The 10,000-nt window shown below is 39.8% G+C and overlaps 1 protein-coding gene across 3 annotated transcripts in view; it reads left to right on the top strand.

Moving 5' to 3' along the window:
- LOC135209040 (G-protein coupled receptor 54-like) overlaps positions 1–10,000 on the top strand; it is a 301,797-nt gene that overhangs the window by 228,388 nt on the left and 63,409 nt on the right. For all 3 annotated transcript variants that reach the window (XM_064241581.1, XM_064241583.1, XM_064241582.1), the window contains one exon: positions 1,267–1,388. In XM_064241581.1, coding sequence (XP_064097651.1) covers positions 1,267–1,388 — 122 coding nt within the window. The remainder of the gene's footprint in view (positions 1–1,266; positions 1,389–10,000) is intronic.

The following is a 10,000-nucleotide window of genomic DNA, read 5'->3' as shown; positions in this document are numbered from 1 at the left end:
ATCATAAGGTTTGAATTGAGAGAGAGAGAGAGAGAGAGAGAGAGAGAGAGAGAGAGAGAGAGAGAGAAATGAATCTAAGTATTCCCACAAGGCTCTAATATGATATATGGGCTACAAAAGGCATAATATTTTTTTTTTTTTTTATTATGAGGGCGTTGGAATAAGAAGAATACAGACAGTCAACCAGACAGGCAAACCTTCATTACATAGCTCCTAAGAAGAGGATTCATTTTATTTTCAGAGGCAGCTACTGTGACAGTGAAATACAAAAATAAAGCTAGACCGAAACTGGCAGGAAAACGTACAGACAGAAAAACAACTCTATCAGAATTTGCAAGCAAATAGTCAACAGAATCTTACACAAACTGACAAGGAAATAATAAAAACTTTTACACCAAAAATAAAAACAAAAAGATGAGGTTCTCTACAGCGAGGAAGTGAGAATGAAATTCAATGTCATAGCTCGTAAATTTTCGAGGGGATCTAATTCTACTTTAAGGCGTCATGGCCCATTGCCTCATTGATTTCACAGTTTTTCCTCGTTTGTTTTTCTATTTTGTTTCTGCCTTTATGTCTGTGTATATTTTTTGGATATTTTAATTGAATTCTACTTCGTTTATTTGATCTTGACTCTAATTCATCTTTCTCCCTTATATGGTGATGTTTCGTGGAGAACTGCTTTGGAAGATTAATAATAATAATAATAATAATAATAATAAAATAATAATAATAATAATAATAATAATAATAATAATAATAATAATGGAGAAACAAATACACAATTATGCATAGGTACATATTTAAAGATAAATCTGTACAGAAAGCTTTCGGGAAACTGTCCAATTCTCCTTTTCAATTCGGTTGAAAAGAGAAATCGAACAGATTCCCAAAAGCTTTTTGTAGAGACTTATCTTTAAATAAATGTACATAGTATACATAAGTGTAGATTTGTGTCTCCATTTCAGGATTCATGCAGGGAATATTAAACCCAAAAACGGGTTTACAAGGAAGGGGGCGATATTTGATCGATTGGTCATATTCACGAATCTCTCCTATTGGCTGCTAGTCTGGTTGACTGACGGGGGCTCACTTTGGTGGGCGCCGATGGGCTATGCTCATCGCTCGACGGGCAACGACATAATAATAATTTTAATAACGAAGTTAATACAACTTTTTGGATTCTTCCATATAACTGTGAATGCATAATAACAATAAAGATAACATTGTGTATTATAATAATAAATTTTTTTCTTCTTCATCTTACAGATAGCGCGCCTCTTCTCCTACACCTGGACAATGGGATACTTCCTCTGCAAACTTATATATTACATGCAGACTGTGTCTTCCGTCTGTTCAGTACTTACCCTAACTATAATGAGTCTTGAAAGGTAAGTCACTACTACTAATACTGCTACTACTACTACTAACAATAAATATAATGTTTCAACTGCAGCTGTTCCGACGAAAACATACCGTCATTTCCCCCCCACAACACTTAGAGCAATTTCTTTAGTTTTGACGACGTGGGCATATGACCTATGAAAAACTTCTTGAAGTCACTTACTATGACAAATGTTTTGTTTGTCAAAATAATGAAAAAAAAAAAAAAAGATAACAGAGGTTGAAGAGAAAATGCATGTTTCACTCTCAAAAGTTATCACTATACGTGATAACACAGATTCCGAGTTGTTATGGTTTCTGAGGCTGACAATGAACAGAAAAACTTGTTTTTAAACTAACCTATAACATAAAAATATATATTAAGGTAAAACATGTCAGAGTTGGCAGGGAGGGAGGTGATGACCAACTCCGAAAATTAGAAAAGACTTAAACATTTGCTACAAATTAACCAGCTATCAGGCAACACAAAAAAGAAAAAGATATATAGGAAGAAAATAATCACTATATTTTATCCAAATCGGGGAAGTAAAGTGCCAATCTTTAGATTGATCTTGAACTCTGAAAATAAGTTCAGGTTTGGGGAAGGTAATCACTAGCCATCAAGTCTGAGGAAAGTCAGGTTATTTTTTATTTCCAATGGACTTCTTGCGTTGATAAAACGTGCCAACATTTAAGAATATTTAGCAAAATTAATTAACAACTCTAAGGTATGCCTGCCTATCAGGTTCCATTAAAATAGAAAAAAAGACCTTAAAATTAATTTGTGACCATGAAAATGGGTCTAAGTCAGAAATACCATCAACAAATATATATTGATCAAGGCATTTTGTGAGTAAAAGGTTTGACCTTTAAATTGTCCTCTGCCCTTCAGAACAGGTCAAGGCGAAAAATATTTGTAAAAAATATTTGACAATCATGAATGTAGTGGGCTATCAATTTTCATTAAAATCATAGAAAGAAAAGAGGGCAAGGAATAATAATATATTAATAATAATGATAATAATAATAATAAAGAATGGCACTATATGCTGCTGAGCTTCTATTTTGCCTTTTCAACTTGGCGTATAAGCTTCTTTTCAGGAGGTAAATCATAAAGCACCTGTCCGAAGTTCATTTATTATTCCCGTGTTTCAGTAGTCCTTGCTACTATTGAAAGGAGGTGAATGGCACCAAGGGTACTTGCAGGTAATATTTTCACCCAAAAACCAGTATACATACAAAAAAAGGGAGCGGGTAATTTTTGATTGGTAGGTCATATTCAGGGAGCTCTCCTATTGGCTGCAAGTCTGGCTGACCGACACAGGCAGTGACTGATCGGCGCGGGAGTTCTGCTCGTGGCTCAGGGGGTAAGGGTTGCTGTAGCATTGTCTCAGCCCGACTTTCAGGGCACCTCACTGTTCTCCTGACAGTGATCAACAGTAGGAATGTTTCCCGAGTAACATTTAGAGTAGACTTCCACTGAAGAATGGTGAGGGCCTCTGTGTAGTGGAGGCAGGAGTGGCCCATATCACTGGCTGACAAGGTAGAACTAGAAACTCTTCGTTGAACATTTGAAGAAGATTCAATTCTCCAGTTCACATGTGAGAGAGCTGTTGACAATACGATCCTCTTCTTGGACATTGGTGTTATCAGCACTGGCCATGGCTTGGAGACAAAAGCTCATAGGAAACCATCTGACATCGAGTTCTGCCTCAACTACAATGGACAGTGCTCATACAAATTTAAAACATTGGTAATAAATGCCTACATCGGAAGTGCTCTCTCCCACTGCTCTTCCCGGAGTGCCATCTCCAACGAACTTTAACACATTGCCCAGACACTGACAACAGCTATTCTTGCCATCAAATACGGAGGGTGTCGACGAACAGACTTAACAGGTGTTATCAGCAGGAGAAACGTGCCCCTGGAGTGCAAGGACACTAAAATTATTCTACTGGGGATACATGAACAGAGTAAAAGAAGGACGAGGCACCCCTGTACATCACCACTCAAGCTCATATAACCTCTGCTGAAGTGGACACAACGATCTATTCACAAGGATTGGAGGACTGCCCGCAATCCCATGAAAAGGAGAGGAGTGTTCTACCAGCATGGGGGAACATGGGAACACTCCTTAACTGCCAGTAGATTGTGAGGAACACCTCACTTCTCCACGCCGACACGGCCCAACCGCCACCTCTACCACAAGAAGGCTATCGCCATTCTTCATGGGAGCCTACTCTGGCCTCCTCCTGCTAACAACCATCTGGAGAACAACGAAGCGCGCAGCCGGCACTTCACCCGCCCTCCTCCTTGAACCCAAGAATAACCCACCAGAGCTCTCCCCCCCAACCCCCTCACCTCCCACATCCGAGAACCAACCAATCAGCACCCGTGTCGCTCAGCTACACTCGCAGCCAATAGGAGAGCTCCCTCAATATGACCGACCAATAAAAAATTGCTCCCTGCTTTGTAACCGTTCTTGGGTATAAATATTACCTGCACGTACCCCTGGTATCAATCACCTCCTTTCAATGATAGCAAGGACTACTGATGAGCGGGAATAATAAATGAACTGAGGACAGCTGCTTTATATTTTACATACCGAAACGAAGCAACTTACTCGCGTAGTTGAGAAGGCGAAATATAAGCTCAAGGGCATACAGACTGCCATTCTTTCCAAGGACATTAGCCTCAAAGAGGGTCTTCAGAAATATAATAATAATGCACAGTCACACGGTAATAATAATTATATTTAGTAGCCTCTAACAATCTTAGATAATCTTAGACTTCAGTAATAATATAATAATACTTTCCAAGGTCTCTTTTCTCTGGTTGGATTCGATATCACTTTATCTGGATTTATCCACCTCCTTCGTCGGTCAAATATGATTATTTTATGCGCGTTTGGGGATTTAAGTCCATAAATCTTTACGCAGCGGGGTGATGTGAAGGAAATTCAGAGAGAGAGAGAGAGAGAGAGAGAGAGAGAGAGAGAGAGAGAGAGAGAGAGAAAGTTTCAGCCTATACCTCAGCAAACACGAGATTAACAAGACAGGATCGAACAAAGTGTTTAACTATACATGTTAGACAAGTAGATTTGGTAATAAAATCCATTTAGTATGAAGATAGAGACAGAGTGAATAAAAGAGTCTTGAGTAAGTACTTCATTTAACTGAGAGAGAAAGAGAGAGAGAGAGAGAGATAAAACCATCGTAAAAATTCGAGCCACAAGGCTAGAGATTTCAGCATGGCTCCGACAAAAAGCATAATCGTGGGAGTGGTCCCTGTTTTATGCCTTGCCTTGGGCCGAGGTCTATCACTGTTTTATTCCTGGCCCTGGGCCGAGGGTTATTCGTGGCACTCTTCCCAAGCTCATAGAAAGGGGCTGCAAGACCCGGAGATTGCACCCGACCTGCCGGATTTAGGCATCAGGAAGATTGATCTGGGAAAATGAGGAACCGGCAAAGCTGACGTTTGAAGACTCTCCTGTAAATCCCTTCATCTACTCTCTGTACATCTCAATTTTAACCTCTCAAGATATCCCCGGTACTCGGAACCCCACCTCGTGTTACAGGATGATCACATTTCGCGACCTGCTATTTTTCTTCTTATCTCACTTAATTAGTTTCGGCTGTGCAATGACATAATTCGGTAGGTTGTTATTGTCTGAACTGAGTGTTATTGTTTTACCCGGCTTTTTCCGACTGTCTATATATCTTTCGCTTTTATTTTCTATTATTATATCTTGTCTGTCCTATTTCCAGATCTCTACTCTTCATTTCATTTGCTCTTATTTACCTTTTACTTTCTTCTACTGTCTTCACTTTCTTAATGTCCAATTTCGTTCTTTTCTTCAAATTCTTACATCATCAATAAACTGGCTGTTCAGCATTCGAAAGCCGATTGGACTGTATGAAAGATATCTAGTCCTGAAGTTTTTTTGTGTATGAAAGTCTCTTTTTCTACATCCCAAAAGTTCCTGATACCATTCATCAAGAAAAGCTGCTCAATTACTAATTATAAATCAATTACAAGAACTTATTATGATTTACAACTTGAACATGTTTGTTTTTATGCCTTTTCTCACTGCCACTTGCCAATCTTATCAGGGGGTAATATGATAACATCAATGAAATCAAAGATTTAAAAGATTATTAACCTTCTTATAAGTTGTTATGCGATGTCGTAACACCTCTTCGTGTATTTATTCAGTGGAAATAAGAAATCATCAGGTGCTTTTCGCCCTCTCTCTCTCTTTCTCTCTCTCTCTCTCTCTCTGGGGATAAATAACAAAACCTTTTTTGTGCTTACACAAAATAAAAAGCGCCGTCCTTTCATTAAGCAATGGGCGGACGGAAGGTAATCCAATATCTCTGTTAATCAATGGAAGCAAATAGGTTAATTTTTCCATCTGCCACACGTGATTAGTGATTAGAACCCAGCGGACACTTTCGCTCTTTTAATGAATGAGAACAAAATCGACCAGTCAATTCAGTATAATGTCCCCACCGGCCGGGTCCCCTTCCTCAAAAAAAAAAAAAAAAAAAAAAACTATAATCAGCTCTCCTTCTTACGATATGGCCAATGTGACCGACATCATTTTTTAATAAATGGATAGATCGGTAAGGCTTCCCAATACGCCACAACAAATGTTTTAATGGATTGCACGAACCTGAGAAGAAAAAATGGAATACAAAAAAAAAACAATGAAACAGAAAGGTAAATAATAGAGAAGGTGGCGATTCTACAATATGAAAGTGGATGGTGGGATGCCAAGTTGGGTATCAGTTAACTGCCATATCCCGATGAGAATCAGCTAACTGTCATAACCCGATGGCAATCAGTTAACTGTCATACCCCGATGGGAATCAGTTAACTGCCAATACCACGATGAATCAGTAACGTCGTACCCCGATGGGAATCAGTTAACTGGCCATTACTCCGATGGGAATAAGTTAACTGCATACCCCGATGAATCAAGTTAACTGCCATAACCCCGATGGAATCAGTTAACTGTCATACGATGGGAATCAGTTAACTGCCATACCCCGATGGGAATAGTTAAACTGTCATACTGATGGGATCAGTTAATGCCATACCCCGAGGGACTCAGGGTTAAACTGCCATAACCCGATGGGAATCAGTACTGTCATACCCCGATGGGAATCAGTTTAACTGCCATATCCCCGATGAATAAAAAAAAAACAGAACATAACTGCCATACCCCGATGGGAATCAGTTAACTGTTAACTCGTTAACGGGATCCCCATGAATCCATTAACTCTGCCATCCACCTCCGATGGAATCAGTAACTGTCCCCATTACCCCTGATGGGAATCTTAGTTAACTGCGCCAGGGATCCCCGATGGAATCTAGTTAACTGCCATACCCCGAGGGAACTCAGTTAAACTGTTCATACCCCGAGGGGGAATCAGTAACTGCCATACCCGATGGGAATCAGTTAACTGGCATACCCTGAGGGAATCAGTTAACTGCCATACCCCGATGGGAATCACAGTTAACTGCCATACCCCGTGGGAATCAGTTAACTGTCATACCCCTGATTGGGAATCAGTTTAACTGGCCAATACTTCCCCGATGGGAAATCCAGTTAACTGCCATACCAAAACCCCGATGGGAAAAAAAAAAAAAAAAATTTTTTTCAGTTAACCTGTCCATACTCCCCGATGGGAATCAGTTTAACGTGCCATACTCCCGATGGGGAATCAGTTAACTGCCATGACCCCGATGGGAATCAGTTAACTGCCATAACTCCGATGGGAATCAGTTAACTGCCATACCCCGATGGGAATCTAGTTAAACTGTCCATACCACCCCCGATGGGTAATCAGTTAACTGCCTAACTTACCCCGATGGGAAATCAGTTTAAACTGCCATACCCCGATGGGAACTGCAGTTGAACTGTCATACCCACGATGGGGGAATCAGTTTACTTGCCCCATAAAACAGAAGGGAAAAACAAGCAAATTCAGTTTTAAACTCCCCAACCCAACCCGATGGGAATCAGTTAACTGCCATACCCCCCGAATTGGGGAATCAGTTTTTAACTGCCATACTCCCGATGGGAACAGTTAAAACTTGCCATAAACCCCCGATGGGAATCAGTTTTGTTGTAACTGCCCATACAACCCCGATGGGAATCAGTTAACTGCCTATAAACCCCGATGGGAATCAGTTTAACTGCCATAGGGGACGATGGGAATCAGGGTTAACTGTCATACCCTCCCCCGATGGGAAAATCAGTTTTAACTGCCATACCCCCCGATGGGAATCAGTTAACTGTTCCATACCCCCGATGTGGGAATCAGTTTTTTTAACGTGCCATACCCCGATGGGAATCAGTTTTAACTGCATTACTCCCCCGATGGGGGGGGGAATCAGTTAACTGCCATACCCCGATGGGAATCAGTTTAACTGCCATACCTCCGAATGGGAAATCAGTTAACTGCCCTATACCCCGATTTGGGAATCAGTTTAACTGTATACCCCCGATGGGAATCAGTTTACTGCCATACTCGATTGGGCCATCAGTTTAACTGTCATAAACCCCCCGACATGGGAAAAAATCAGTTAACTGCCATAACTACCCCCGATGGGAACCAATCCAAATTTTTGTAACTGTCCCATAACCACCCCGATGGGGCCCCAAACAAATCAGTTTTTTTAAACTGCCCAAAAAAAATACCCCGAGGGGAAATCAGTTAACTGTCCTACCCCGATGGGAATCCAGTTTAACTGTCATACCCCGATGGCAATCAGTAAAACTGTCCATAAAAACTCCCCCGATGGGAATCAGTTAACTGGGCCCCCATACTCCCCGATGGGAAAAATCAGTTGTAACTTGGGGTTCCACCATAACCCCGATGGTGGGAATCAGTTTTAACTGTCATACCCCGATGGGAAATTCAGTTTAACTTGGTGCCATAACACCCCGCTGGGAATCAGTGTTAAACTGGCCAACCATACCCCGATGGGAATCAGTTAACTGCCATACCCCGATGGGAATCAGTTAACTGCCATACCCCGATGGGAATCAGTTAACTGTCATACCCCGGTGTATGCTTAAAAGTCTGAAAAGCTTCATCCGTTTCAGGATGGATGACGGGGTACGAACTGGTGTGTCTGCAAATTAGTGCGTCATGCTATAAGACTAGGTTATTCCAGATTACGCGAGAAACGAACATGGCGCCTATAGTCGTCGTTCTTACAGATGGCTGGTTTCTAGATTTCTTTTGGGATTACAACCCAGTCTGGATAAGGGAACTGGTTGGCAAGTCGAATGGTTGGAATTTCCTTCCTTGATTGTACACTTATCCACACTTTCATTATTCATTTTATCTAGCACTTAGCCGTTTCCTCATTATTCCTATATATTTACCTACTCTCAAAACTTTCTTATTATTGTTTCTTGTTCATACAGCCCTTCTATTCATCGAAGCCTGCCTAGCATGCTGACGACATTTTAGCAAGTTCCATAACAAAGAGTGAAAATATGTACAATAACTTTAATTCGATAAAAAGTGGGGGTTTCCTTCCATTAATTACGAAACGGTATCACATGACTAACCGATATCTGCGGTTTCCAAAAATGGAATAAATGAGGGTGCGGGTGGAATAAATCAAAGATATTCCGGACGCACTCCAACCACACATAGTTGAGAGCATAATTACAATCAGTGACTACAGAATCGGAATCACATGCCGCCGATGATGTATTACTGGCAATCTGCAATCCAACTGGATGCTCTACTATCGCTGTTGGCAAAGACGAATCGATAGTTAATCATCTCGCGTGAGTGAACTTGGGAAGATAGGATACAAAGCCACTACTATGATATCTGACTAACGACATACCCACTTCAGGAAATGGGTCACCGGAACATAATATTATCAAGATGGCATTTTGGTGTGGGGAGCTGGGAATATGTCTCCAGAGACTGTTAACTTCTCGAAACAGATCGCCAAGATTCCAAAAAGATGTAATGGTACCAATATAGCAACCTTTTGAAATAGGCCTCGCGAACTCCACAGGGGGAGAACCTCTACAGCAGCTGTTCCCAAACAGGGGTAAATTACCCCACGGGGGGTAATTTCGCATATGATGGGGGATGGGGGTAATGACAGATTTCATTTTGACAGGTGATGTTATATATATATATATATATATATATATATATATATATTATATATGTATATATATATATATATATATCATAATATATATATATATATATATATATATATATATATATATATATATATATATATATATATATATATATATATATATATATATATATATATATATATATATATATATACACCTATATATATATATATATATATATATATATATTATATATATATATGTAGTATATATATACACATATGTATTATTATTATAAAAACGATGATTTATTTTCAACCTTTTTATATGTATGCATTTTTTTTTCAACAGAAGTAATAGTACTTCTTGATATATTAGTTTCAATAATTGAATGTAAAGGAAGGTTCAACCCTACTGAAAGAGTTCGTTTTACATTAATTATGTACAAAATAATAGATATGGCGTGGGGGTAACGCGCTTGCTGCCAGC

Source organism: Macrobrachium nipponense, chromosome 37, assembly GCF_015104395.2.
Source record: "Macrobrachium nipponense isolate FS-2020 chromosome 37, ASM1510439v2, whole genome shotgun sequence".
Lineage (NCBI taxonomy): Eukaryota > Metazoa > Arthropoda > Malacostraca > Decapoda > Palaemonidae > Macrobrachium > Macrobrachium nipponense.
This window is presented reverse-complemented; position numbering and strand designations above follow the sequence as displayed.